Genomic DNA, 12639 nt, shown 5'->3' with positions numbered 1-12639 from the left:
ATACTCCATGTACTCAATGTTGTTAGAAAATCTCAACAAAGTTTATCATAGTTTACCGACTCTACCCAAATGGTAACCCATGTTTTTAAAGGGGCTGACAAGTCCAAATGCATAAATAAAGTGGGGGCCAGAGGCAAGAAATTATTGTATCAGCTTTTTAGTAGGGCTTCAACCTGGTCTCATATCGAGTAAGAACAATATTTTCTTTCTGTAAGACTGCACATGAACAGATAGAAGATTAATTAGTGGCTCCCCTTTATAGTCTGTTGTCTCCATCAAATGTTCTTTTTTCCTTCTCTATTTTAATATAATTTCTGATACGAAGATGTTCCTTTGGTTCATCATCGACCCAACCTGGCGATCCATTAGCTGATTGATCACCATGTTCCATTGCCTCCAACAAAATTTAGACAAATGATTTGCAATCTGCAACACTCAACTCTAAGGACGAACGATAATGTCATGTGACTGTGCCTTCATGATCTCATCACCTTGTAGCTTTTTTGTTGCGTTAATTTCACTCCTTACATTGTTTCGTAAGCGCCATTAGCAAGCAGACAAAGGCTAATTTGTCAGGGAACGAGGGAAGCCAAAGGGACAAGGATACAGCTCTCTACTCTGTCGCCTGATTCCCTTCTCTTCACGCGCCAATAATGGCCTCGCATAAAGCCATGCTTCGAAAGCTCCACCACTTGCGCTACGCGAAGAAGGGAGCTTTAGCTGATGCCCGTGTCCAAGTTCTCGTTTCTTTTACTGCTCTTTCTCGGTGTCTGTGCAGTTGTATCATTCTTCAGCAGTAATTCAGGTACAACTTCTGGATTATATACACAGCACAACCTTTGTTGATGTTGGCGTTGGGCGTTACAAGAGAAAAGTTGGAATGGTTTAAAAAATTGAAATAATCTGAGTTGTGCTCTGCTGCAAAAGGCACCTGTGAATGGAACTGTTCTTCTTTGTGATTTGTCAGTTGGTCAACGATGACGAAGGGCCTGCTGCTATTTGGCATTCTGTTGTTTGATGAATGAAATTTAAAAAGTGAAGTGAAGAAAGCTGTCAGTGTCTCTACACTTTGCTTCCTTTTGGCAGAGGGGGAGCTTGTTCCTTTGGTAAAACAAAAGAAAATTTAGGAAATATCACTCCTTAATTTCAGATGTGATGGAACTTTAACCCGAATTTAACAATTTTAAACTTAGTTTTTTATATGTTTTAAGCAGATAAAGCTCTTCTTTTCATCTCAACGTTGAACAAGATGGTGTAAGTGAAGGCCCAATAATAGAGAACCTGCATAGTGTTTTTTCTGGGGTTAAAATTCAAACATTTTGAAGAATCTCAGACTTAAAAAATAAAAACTATTGTGTCATTAGTTATTTTAATAATAGTGGAATGAATTAATTTTTTTTAAAATAAATAAATTCATAATAAAGAGCTCAATGTTATATAATAGCTGGTGGGTAAGTAAAATAATAAAGGCTAAGGAAAGTGTAGAGAAACGATGGCCACTCTGCTGCTGTTGCTGCTACTCCAAGTCTCTCTCGCGGCCTCCTCTCTCTCGCTGCTGCAACAGCGCCACCCGGAACCAGCTTCCATTCTCTTCATGCCTCCCGCCAACGCCACCTCTTCATCCTCCCCCGCCGCCACCACCATCCCCGCCTTCCCCGAGCAGTCCGACGTCTCGGAGGACGCCTGCCCGCTCGACCCCCCGGCCGACCTCCTCCCTTCCGTCTCCGCCGCTTGCTCCGCTTCCGTCGGCGGACTCCCCTCCCGCTCCAGCTGCTGCCCCGCCCTCCACGCCTGGCTTCTCGCCGCCTACTCCGCCACCGCCCTGGCCGCCCGCCCCCTGCCCTCTTCCATCCCCGACTTCCCCGCGCTCCCGGACGACTCGGAGTCCTGCATCGGCGGCGTGGAGCGCGCGCTGCGCCGCCGCGGGGTCGAGCTCCCTCGCGTCAACGCCACGTGCGACGCCGCGTACTGCTTCTGCGGCATCCGCCTCCGCCGCCTCTCCTGCGCCGGGGCGTTCGTGGCGGACGCCGGCGAAGGACGGTGGGTTCCGACGAAGGATGCCCGGAGGCGGCTGGAGAAGGACTGCTCCCGTCCTGGGTTCGCCGGGTGCACACACTGCCTCCGGACCCTCAACCAAGTGACGATGCTATAGCTCCGTCTCGTCAATCTCGCCATTACTCTAATTTGATTAAATATCGCAAAATATGAACATGCATTCCATATTTGCATCTTTGAGCAGCTGAAGGCCAAAGAGAAGCACATGGTGAGCAGATCAAACAAGGACGCCGGCAGTCATGGGAGGGAATGCCGGTTGATGGGACTGACTTGGCTCCTGTCAAAGAACGGGACGCTTTTCTGGCCAGCCGCCACCTCAGTCCTTCGTTCCATCACGGCCGCCGCAGGCCCCGACCCAACCACCTGCTCCCTCTCCGTCGATGACATCCCAATCGCAGTCGGCTCCGACCAGATAAACAGCGATCATGTCGGCGGGTCCATTGCGGTCCGACCAGCGTCCCTGTTCCTCCGGCTATCGCCACTAATCCTGTTTGCACTCATCCGTGCCTAGTTTGATATCTAGCCTTGTACTGTTCATAGTTACTTAGCAAGCAGAGCTGTTAAGCAGTTCTTTGTGTGCTTCCGAATTTCCAAGCTGTTATAATTCCATTGTTCCCATTGTATTTATGAAATTTGTTGCTAATGTGTTTGTGACTGTGACACAAGGGAAGAATTTGCACTTTACAGCAATTTGATTATTTAATTACTACAAAATGCACACTACCAAACTGATGTCCTTTACCCAAAATGAGGGGGGAAATCAAAGAAATACAGGGGACAACACTGATTTCTCAGACAACAACAACAACAACATCCACACTGATTTCTTACAAATATATGTCAATCTTAAATAGTTTGGACAAACACAACAGTTGATGATGATGAGAAGCATTACAGATGTACGTTACTATCAATTTATTCTGCTGCAACTGAAGTTTGGAAGTGTCTGGACAACAAAATCTAGAGATACCACAGTAACTCCTGCAGGCAAATACTTGAATGACAACAGAAATGCATCAATAGCATCCACTCCCCTCTGTTCATTACAATCCCATTCAATTTAAACTATTCTCAATTCGTCTTTCTGAGAATTTCACCTACGAGTTCCAACCACACGTAGTTTCGTCACTAAATGTACCTTTGATGAACGCCTTTTTAGCCAATTCTATGTTATGACAAATTTTAGAACATGCGAAGCATATAGCCATTTCCACTTTCATAAGAAATTTATACATCAATCGTTCCAAAATGAAGGGAATTGAGAGATCCCTAAGTTATCAGGTATACCAGATCCTCTAGAGATCAGCAAACTGCATAGTTAAGCCAAACTCCACCTTCAGGACCCAATTCAACCATATATTGAATAATTTCTCCTGCTTTTGCCTTCTTTTTTTCCCTTTCTTTGCTTTGCTTTTTCATTTTCGCTCTATTCATTTCATATTATCTTCTGAAGACACTTTTCTTGCACCACTAAGAGATCAGATTATTTTCTCATCACTTGAATTGCCTCTGCTCAATGTCAGTGCATTTGGATGCGATGCGAGTACGGATGAACTAGATGCCATGAGTTAACTGAGTTGCCGCCTCCTGATGGATCTGTAATTTCTCCAGTTACCTGCAATATTATCCATGATGTTCCAAAGACATTTGAGTGAAAACGAAGGAAGAATATTAACAAAGTTGCATTGGAGATCTTTTTTGCGCCACTGATGATATAAAACTTTACCTGATGATCACGGCACTGATGGAATACTCTTACTGTTTGGAGCATTACGAAAACAGGTAAAAGTATTCCAGTAGTCCTCAACACCATCAGCTTTCATTTACAAGTAAAAAAGAATTAGGATCATCAAGATAACTACTTGTGAAATGAAATTAGTTTAGTTTCTTAGATTTAGAATTTTACTGAGAATAAGGTGAATGAGAACTGTTCAGCTCCACCAATCAGGAGGGGAAGAAAATGTTGCAGAACCAAAAGAACCATGAACTGGATAAAACAAAAGCAATGACAGGTTCTGTCAACATCTATGCAGGCACAAGCAAGCAAAATGATGATTTGAGTATATATAGGAAGGAACTCACTATTATTGCTATAACTCGACAACAAACTTTGCTACTCGAATGGTCATTGTTGTAGTGTTGCAAAGTCTCACGCTCAGATGGAACTAATGTTATGATTTGAGCATCGTAAATATCCTGTCTTGTGATCTCCCAGTTTCCTCTGATAAATGCACATATAGCCAGATCAAGAATGATCCATGGATGCGAAGGGGACTATTGAGTATAAAAAATTACCTGAAGTTCATAGGAGTAGTCCCATATCGGAATAGCTTCGGTGGAGCAGTATAACCTGGCTTGAATTGCTGAATATAGCCGGAAAGAATTAGGATTTATAGTAGCAATAATAAGAAATAAACTCTGAAATGCAAATGCTATATTAGTACATATCTAAATCATATATCTGGCATCTATTCTGCTAAATATGATATCTTCTACTCAATTCATGATATATGCTGGTCAATGATTTCACCAAGGCAAGTGGATACATATTGTTGAGATGATAATTAAGATAAAATAAGAAAAGGCGTCACCTGTAGGCAAATCTCGCACGCCGTGTCACCCTTTTCGTTACACCATCTTTGAACACATTTTCTATGAGCATACTGCCAGTAACAAGAAAGAGGCAGTCAATTATTCTGGAGTTCAGCAGGATATTAACTTGGCTACGGAGTTGAACAAGAAGAAAATACATAGGAATAAATAATAAAGAAATCATGGATGATTACTCTACTCCCTTAACTCCATCATTGTCTCCATCCTACTATTAATGTATACCACAAAGTCCTCTTGATCCTTAAATTAGCCTACAGACTCAGACATAATGAGATGAAATACAAGGAACAAAATAAACAAATGTTGGAGGATCATTGTCAATTACTCCACTTCACCAGGTCTTCAATCCACTTCACATGTGCACCCAACTTGCTCCATTTCATCATGATCCTTTTAAATAAAGGATAACATCAGGTGTAATTTGGCATTTAAAAAAATGACATTACGAATGAGCTACCTATTGCTTTTGGCATTGTTCCTAGACAACTTGCTATTTGTTAAAAATTCCTTCAAGAGTAATTTAGCACCAGTTTTGATTATAATCTAAGGGGTCAATTAAACTCCACCAATTGTTTTTGGTTGCTCTTCAGTTTCTTCACAGTTCAACCAACCGCAGAAGCAGCACTCTTTCAGCAGTTAACCACCATTTAACTACTTTTCTACATCCATTGCACATTCTCAAAGAGAAAACTCCAAGCAATTCAACTAGTATACACTGATGGGATGGCATGAGTACAAATGCCCAAAATCTCACTGACAGAATAACCAACCCTTCAATAAATGGTTAACCAGTCAGTACAATTCAGTTAACCGAAGCTCATTGAGAAGTAAACTAAAGAATACTGACAGAATAATCTTAGATGTTATTCTTTTGAGCATGTAATTTTGCCTAATTGCAGTAATTCAGAAAACCACTGGAGAAAAAAAGCATCTGAAAATCCTTCAGCAACTGACTGATTCAACAATTTTTTAGTAAAACATAAGTACTAAAACAAAACCAACTTAAGCTTCTTTTGCATACAATTGAAAATTTCACTAAATTTTATTCTAACAAAGAAGTTAGATGTTTGTTAAACCTTGGTCGACTCAGCATAAAACTCAATCATGCACTCGAAACAGAAGGAATCATACTTTCTATCTACCCATTATTACAAGCGTGGGAATACTCGAGTAAAACTAATCTTTCTTTTTCCGGCTCGAAGTTCTACTAAACATTTTTTGCTTCAAATGCCCATAAAAAATATCTTTGGAAATAAATTGAAATGCTCAATTAGTGACACTAGCTACAGGACTAAAATATACATAAAATCAGGGTGAAACTTTCAAGACAAGTAGTTCCTTTACCTTCAAGCTACCACGGCAAGAACAAGGAATCTCCATATTGAAATCTTCGTCTTCTTCTTGGCAGATTCGGCACTCGACCAATTTCCCAATAGAGGTCCTGTCTCGGATGATTCTCTTCCGGGTAATTTCTTTACCTTGGTCCTCCAAAGATGACGGATTGGCGGCAACTTGACCTTCCATCCTACTCCCAATAGTCGCTTCGAGCGTCGACTCCGTGAGAAGGCGGTCCACCAACAACGCAAAATGGTCGCCCATTTTTCTGCAATCTGTAGATGAAATAGTTGTTCAACCCAGAACTTAGCATAACCCTATTTTCCAAATCCATGTAAAGATTTTGAAAAAATTGGGCGGGCGCAAGCAACCCTAATTCCAGAAGAAATTACCGAAAAGATTGCAAGAAAACCAGGAGCAATCCTCCATCAAACAACTCGATGTTCGAAATCACCATTCAGCAAATAAATATATTCATCAAACATCAGCCGGCCACGAGCAGGGATTAAAGAAAAGCACGACAGCTAAAAACGTTAGAATGGAATGCGAAAAGGAATGTAACATTTCCCCGACAAAACAGAGACCTTTCATTGATCGAAAGCACCAAAGAACCATAAAAATGGAAAGGAGATGAAAGACGACAATGACTTGGAACAAGGCTGGCTAGTAAAGACGAGGATTAATTATCAAATCAAAGTAACCGAGTGAGTAAGCACATCGACCCACCAGAAAGAGACGACCAAGGAGAAGAACCCAATGGAAAGGTGGCAGCTTTCCTATGGACTCTTCTTCCCCACCTCTATAAACGAAGAAGCCATGAAAAAAAAATCCTAGAAAGCTAAGCAGTGGAGAAGGAAGAAGAAGAGGAAACTTACGAGGTGGGAATTGGATGTGACGAAGTGAAGCAAGAGAGCAGGAAGGAAAGAAGCCAAGAGACGAAGTGAGGTGGTGGTGGTGGTGGTGGTGGTGGTGGTGGTGCTACAAACCACCAAAACCAAAGTCAAAACCAAGCCACGACCTACATAATCAATCATCCTCAAGAGCAGGAAATTCCATTTTGGTCCGACAATTCAGATTTTTTTAATTTTACCCTTTAAGTCTAGCATGCATTTTAATTTGCTATTGAACACACTTTTAACAAGCAAAATTAAGACAAACTGCCCTCCAAATATTTAGCGGAGTAATAAAGAAGATCATAATTTAAATTTTTAACGAGATGAATATTTTAGAGGTCGATTTATTCCTGAGTGTTATATAAATTATATATCAGATTTAATTGATAGGTGAATTAGGAGAGAAGTTGAACGAAATTTGAACATTTGAAATATATATAAAAAAACGTAAACTAAAAAAGAGAATATTTTAAGGATAAAATATAACTTATGGAATTCTGATGGGCAAAATAAAAATTCATCTCTTCCCCTCCCTTTTCTCCTATTTTAATTAATATCATTAATTTAGATATTCAGTTTTTATTAATTCTCTTCTTCTATCATGGTCAACTTGGTCAACTGAACTTCCGTGTGGAGCTATTAGGGTGAATTTAGATATCCAATTCTTATTAATTCCACGACAATTTGATTGTGGAAGTGCAGTAGTAAGAGGTGAGGTGATTGCAATGGAGAAAGGATAAAAACTGAGAAATTAAATTAATTAGTAAATATAATTTTTAGATATTTGGTGTGCATATGAAAATAATGGCAATTCTCTGCTCCATGTGGACTGTTACTACTTTAATCATTGCAATTATGCACGAGTTGAGGGTTAACTCGCATGCTTCTCAACATGTCAATTTCCAAATTGCTAGGCATCATGAGGACTCCTAATCTTCCACTATACTCCAAAACTCATATCCCTTTAGCTAGTTTGAATTCTTGAGTTCTTGATGAATTTGAATTCATCGAGCCAGCGGCGGCGGCGGCATAGTTTAGGTCCGACTAACTTGGCATGTGATGGAATTGAGTAATGATGGATGACCAAAGTGGCAAGTAGGTGGAGAAGGTTTGAAAAAAATGGTGGGATGATGTATATGTGTTTGTGGTTGGGTTGGCGAGACTTTTTTACAAACATTAGTCGTAATGGGAAGACTTGAGTGAGGTGGCCACAGTATATATCAGTCTTCTAATTTTGACTAGCTGATTATATATGATTAATCATTCAAAAAATAAAATATATGAGTGATTTAAAATAAGATTAAAATGATTGGATGAATAGTTGAGGATGAAATGACTTGAACAATTAGTCCTCTATGTTATAGCTCTATAAATTTAATTTGAATCATATGATGTTGCATTTGACTTAATTTTTAGGTTGGATTGAGCGAAGACACTCGGTACTGTGGGATGAGTTGGACACGATGATATAATATTAACAGCACTATCTCTAGTTTTTTATTTATTAATTTCTCTATTTAATCCTGTGCTTAATTTTGTAATTAGTTAGACATATTTTAAAGAAATGGATTGTTATTTAAGTGAGATTCCTTTTTTACTTGCAAATATTTAGGTAAAATTAACTATCTATCTTATACATAATGATAGAATCATGCGATAATAGGATAACTATTGTTCATGCCAAATTGCCCTTAAAACAGCATGCTCTTTCCCAATGCGTAATAAAGCAACACAATATTTCTTCTTACTATACCAATTAACAAGAGAACAATCAATATATCAGATCTACTTATTGAAAGATATATATAATGCTAGCTACTAATCATACTCTAATAAAGCTTAGTACAAATTAGTTTGTCTTTATTGTTGCAGTCAAATTTAGTATTTTTAGGAGTTATTTGATGTCCCTACTCTATAAGAATGTTTTCTTAAAAAAAGAACTTAGTGTTCCTACTAAGAGAAGAATGAAAGAGATTTTCAACAAAGTAACAATTTTTTTTAAAAAAATATATCTTCAATTACATGTCAACTTTTAGAAATTCAAATCGTTTTGATCCATCAATAGATTTCAATCAAAATTTATTAATAGATCTAAAAAGCTCTGATTGAACTCATTCCAACTCTTACGGATTTATTAGGTGAACCTGAGTCCAAATAAGTTTTTTTAAAATTTTTTTTATTTTAAGGTCATCCCAATAGTGTTCAAAACAATTTAAAAATTTTAGAATACTGTAGTGTTGATTTCTAAAGACCAACACCAGAGTGGTGCTGGTCTTTGAAAATCAACACCATAGTGTGTGATCATAACCAACACTATGATGCTAATTTTCAAAGACCGACACTATTGTGGTGCCGGTCTTCGAAAACTAGCACCATAGTCTGTGCCGGTTGACTTGCGATCATAACTTTGTTTGCGTGTTAGGACTAAGATTGAACACCATATATACCTTCTACACACTCACCCTTTTTATCTCATTGTAAAATTTTAAAAATCTAAGTTTTTAAAGTCTATCAATGAGTTTCAATTAAGTCCCCTATTGATGAACTTATAAAGTTCTTCTCAGGCTCATTTCAACTCCTGTAGGTTCCTATAGTATCCTGGAGTCCAATGGTGCCCTTCATTATCATCATAAATGATTTCCAACATTGTTTAAAGGGTTCAAAAAGTTTCAGACTTTGTACCAATTGACACGAGCCTATAAATTCTTATAGGAGAGTTTGGACTAAGATTTCTTATCATATTTATATTCTACACACTCCACATTTTCATCTCATTATAAAATTTTAAAAAATCCAAGTCCTCTAAGTCCATCAACGAGTTTTGATCAAAATTCATTAATGAACCTAGAGAGATCTGATTGGGCTCATTCCAATTCTTGTAGGTTTCTGTAGTGCCCTGAAGCCCAAGGTTGTCCTCTGTTATCATTGTAAATGATTCTCAATATTGCTCAAAAAGTTTAAAAAATTTCAGACTTTGTACTAATTGACACAGGTTTATAATTTCGTATAGGAGACTTAAGATCAAGATTTCTCACCATATCTCCCTTTTACACACTCACATCTTTCATCTCAGTATAAGTTTTTAAAAATCTGAGTTCTCTAGGTCCATTAATGAATTTTGATCAAAATTCATGATGAACCTAAAGAGCTCCGATGGAACTCATTCTAACTCCTATAGATCTATTAGTTAAATTTGAGTTCAAATAAATCATCATTTACTGTTTTAAGATCCGCATAACAATATTTATAATGATTTAAAATTTTCAAAATATTGTAGTGCTAGTCTTTGAAAATTAGCACTATAATGATATTAGTATTTAAATTGTGGTACTTATTTCTAAAGATCAACTCTAAAATAATTTTTTGTTCTATTTTTTTGTTATTTTTATTAATAAAATCAGCTTTATTAATTTTATTTTTTTAAATTAGATATTAAAAATAAAAAATATTTTTAAATATTTTTATTAAAATTTTAAAATTAAAAATAAATAAATTTAGAAGATTATATATGTCAATTAAAATTTAATTTAATTTAAGAAAAAAAAGAATGATATTTCATATAAAAAAGAGAGAAAATAAGATTATTAAATATTATAAGCAAATGAAAAAGAAAAACTGATAAGAAAAATACAGTCGAGGGATAAAACGGGATCAGGTGTGCTTTTTGAAAAATATAAAAATTTTGAATTCATTTCACATCTTAAAGGTATGTAAGTTATTTGCACATGAAGCAGTGCCAACTAGAGAGATGCTCAACACATCAGACAATATTTATCGGGTACACTTGTGAATGATTAAAGATGAGCCACCCGGCTCCTGAAATCATGAATCATGATCCAAGTCCAAGATTAATTTGGAGTCTATCAAAATTCAAAATGGACCACTCTATTCTACAAGCTTCGCTCCCCTACGGCAGCATGCAAACAATGTAATTATGTATGAAACTCCTCTTCCCGTGCTATTTAACAAATAAAATAAAACAAAAAGAGCTAATCTGGAAGCTTTTATCTAGCGCATATGTACGGACCTATCTTAAGTTTCAAGTATCAAATGTCCTGTCACCTATGCAGTTGGTAATTAGCCAACATCATTATTGATTGTGATTATATGAAGGCTCGACCACGGCAGCAACCACCGCAGTCCTGGCCTGGTATTTCGTTCGGATGTTAACAAAACGGACATCAATCTTCAAATCACAAGAAAGAAATAAACAAACTGTTCCCGAGGTGTTTTCTCATTCCTTCTCTTCTTCTAGTTTTACCGCGACTGGTTTCCTTGACCCTTTTACAACAGCAACCACCATCATCCACCGTCCGTAGCGGACGGGAGGATGTATGGAAGGGCAACCAAAAAACAAAAAACAAAAAACAAAAAACTTGAGCCGTCCATCAGACGGCGGGCAACGTCTCCGGCCTCCGCGAGAGATCCGTTAAATCGGACGGCCCGCAGAATGAGAAAGCTACGTCAGAATACTCAAAAAGTCCCTCGTCGATCACAGCCCCTTCCTCCGGCAGCATCGCGCACTCGAAACCCTCGCACCCTCCAAGCTCGTCGTCGTCGAGCCCCCAAATCTGCAGCAACTCTGACCCTTCAAACCCTCCATCTCCGGCGAACTCCACTTCGCCGGCCTCCTCTGATGGCGGCGGCAGGCCTAGCTCGTCGTCGGACGCCTCGAACAGGAACTCCAGCTCTGCGCGATCCGCAGGAGCCAGCGGCTGCGGCGACGAGGGGAGGGCGATCTCCTCCTCGAGGCTCTTCATTATGGAGGCGAGGTCCCGCTCTCCCGCCTCAGCGGCATCGTCGAGGATGCCCACCAGAAGGCGCTTAGCTTCTGGCGACGAAATTTCCGGCGACCCAGCTTCCTCGAACTCCTCGCGGCGCCGTTTGCGGTCACCGGTCGTCGATCCCTCCATGAAAGCTTCGCCGAGGAAGGGCAAAAGGGGAAACAAGAGGGCGATAGGGAAATAAAGCGCGAGGGATGATAAGAACAGTAGCAGTGAGCGTGTGAATGATGGCGGTGTGGTGCACGGAGAAGGATAGGGTTTATATAGGAAGAGGATTCTGGCAGATATTTTGCTCTCTTTTTCCGCATACACCAGAGAAGGCATCCAGCTCCGTAATAACTGGCATAAGCAGGGGCAAAACCGAGACAGTAGATAGAAACAAAACGACAGAGCGTGGAGTTCGGGGATCGTGGGAACACCCGTCACGAGCGCGAGGACGACGTGCCTTTTTTTTTTAGAAAAAAAAATAATTGGGACATGTCCGTTATCAACCATATTTGAAATCCGGGAATTGACGTCCGAATGGAGCCACCCATTGGTCCTCTCTCTCTCTCATATCTGGCTCTAGCTTCGGAAGGTTAATTAAGTTTTATTTAATTAGCAATTTCTGCATCCATTACTTTTGATTGAACGGTGGGTGATCCTTCCTTCCCCAGGCCTTTCTCTCGTTGGCTCCACCGCAATTGGATTGGGCAACTTTGGACGAATCGAAGGTTAGCAAGAGTCTGTTAGGCGATGCTATTGATGGGTCACACCCAACTTATCTGCCGCGGCCTTCAGCCACTACTTAATGCGCTTATGCCTTGCGCCTTCACAGTTGCTCCGCATTAATGCAGGTGGCACATCACGTGGGTGTGGCGCCGGACCTAACGAGGATCACGGCCAGATGGCAGGGGAGTGGGATTAACCTTACGCCAATAATTAACTGGACCGGCGTGCCAATTAATAAAATTTACCGG

At 39.5% G+C, this 12639-nt stretch overlaps 3 protein-coding genes across 6 annotated transcripts; 1 reads left to right on the top strand and 2 right to left on the bottom strand.

Moving 5' to 3' along the window:
- Positions 1-1492: 1492 nt before the first annotated feature.
- LOC141812013 (putative GPI-anchored protein At4g28100) lies at positions 1493-2635 on the top strand. Its single transcript, XM_074700103.1, has 2 exons — positions 1493-2137; positions 2240-2635. The coding sequence occupies exons 1-2, from the start codon at positions 1493-1495 to the stop codon at positions 2564-2566; spliced, it is 972 nt and encodes a 323-aa protein (XP_074556204.1). The 3' UTR covers positions 2567-2635.
- A 344-nt stretch (positions 2636-2979) lies between these two features.
- Positions 2980-6943, bottom strand: LOC141848699 (uncharacterized). Of its 4 annotated transcripts, none has more exons than XM_074736746.1 (8): positions 6879-6943; positions 6013-6278; positions 4647-4718; positions 4351-4418; positions 4138-4276; positions 3962-4042; positions 3782-3871; positions 2980-3670 (listed from the first exon to the last, which is right to left on the bottom strand). In XM_074736746.1, the coding sequence occupies exons 2-8, from the start codon at positions 6265-6267 to the stop codon at positions 3575-3577; spliced, it is 801 nt and encodes a 266-aa protein (XP_074592847.1). In that variant the 5' UTR covers positions 6268-6278; positions 6879-6943; the 3' UTR covers positions 2980-3574. The 4 variants fall into 4 exon arrangements, with proteins under 4 accessions (XP_074592847.1, XP_074592848.1, XP_074592846.1 ...); XM_074736747.1 differs by lacking the exon at positions 6879-6943 and adding an exon at positions 6730-6762; XM_074736745.1 differs by lacking the exon at positions 6879-6943 and adding an exon at positions 6588-6637.
- Positions 6944-11103: 4160 nt separating this feature from the next.
- On the bottom strand, positions 11104-11906 carry LOC141811955 (uncharacterized). The gene has a single exon (XM_074700040.1). The coding sequence runs from the start codon at positions 11807-11809 to the stop codon at positions 11285-11287; it is 525 nt and encodes a 174-aa protein (XP_074556141.1). The 5' UTR covers positions 11810-11906; the 3' UTR covers positions 11104-11284.
- Positions 11907-12639: the final 733 nt, after the last annotated feature.

The sequence above is a fragment of the Curcuma longa genome, chromosome 17, assembly GCF_044706935.1.
Source record: "Curcuma longa cultivar G26 ecotype Majalengka, Jawa Barat chromosome 17, ITB_CL_G26_1.1, whole genome shotgun sequence".
NCBI lineage: Eukaryota > Viridiplantae > Streptophyta > Magnoliopsida > Zingiberales > Zingiberaceae > Curcuma > Curcuma longa.
This window is presented reverse-complemented; position numbering and strand designations above follow the sequence as displayed.

Bases quoted from the DNA above. Each gene is read 5' to 3' on its own strand.
- LOC141812013 (XM_074700103.1), top strand. From the start codon at position 1,493: ATGGCCACTCTGCTGCTGTTGCTGCTACTCCAAGTCTCTCTCGCGGCC. The intron at 2,138-2,239 runs GTGACGATGCTA...ATCTTTGAGCAG, and splicing joins GCCTCCGGACCCTCAACCAA to CTGAAGGCCAAAGAGAAGCA.
- LOC141848699 (XM_074736744.1), bottom strand. From the start codon at position 6,432: ATGGAGGATTGCTCCTGGTTTTCTTGCAATCTTTTCG. The intron at 6,279-6,395 runs GTAATTTCTTCT...TTTCATCTACAG, and splicing joins GTTTTCTTGCAATCTTTTCG to ATTGCAGAAAAATGGGCGAC. The intron at 4,419-4,646 runs GTGACGCCTTTT...GGCTATATTCAG, and splicing joins CGTGCGAGATTTGCCTACAG to CAATTCAAGCCAGGTTATAC.
- LOC141811955 (XM_074700040.1), bottom strand. From the start codon at position 11,809: ATGGAGGGATCGACGACCGGTGACCGCAAACGGCGCCGCGAGGAGTTC.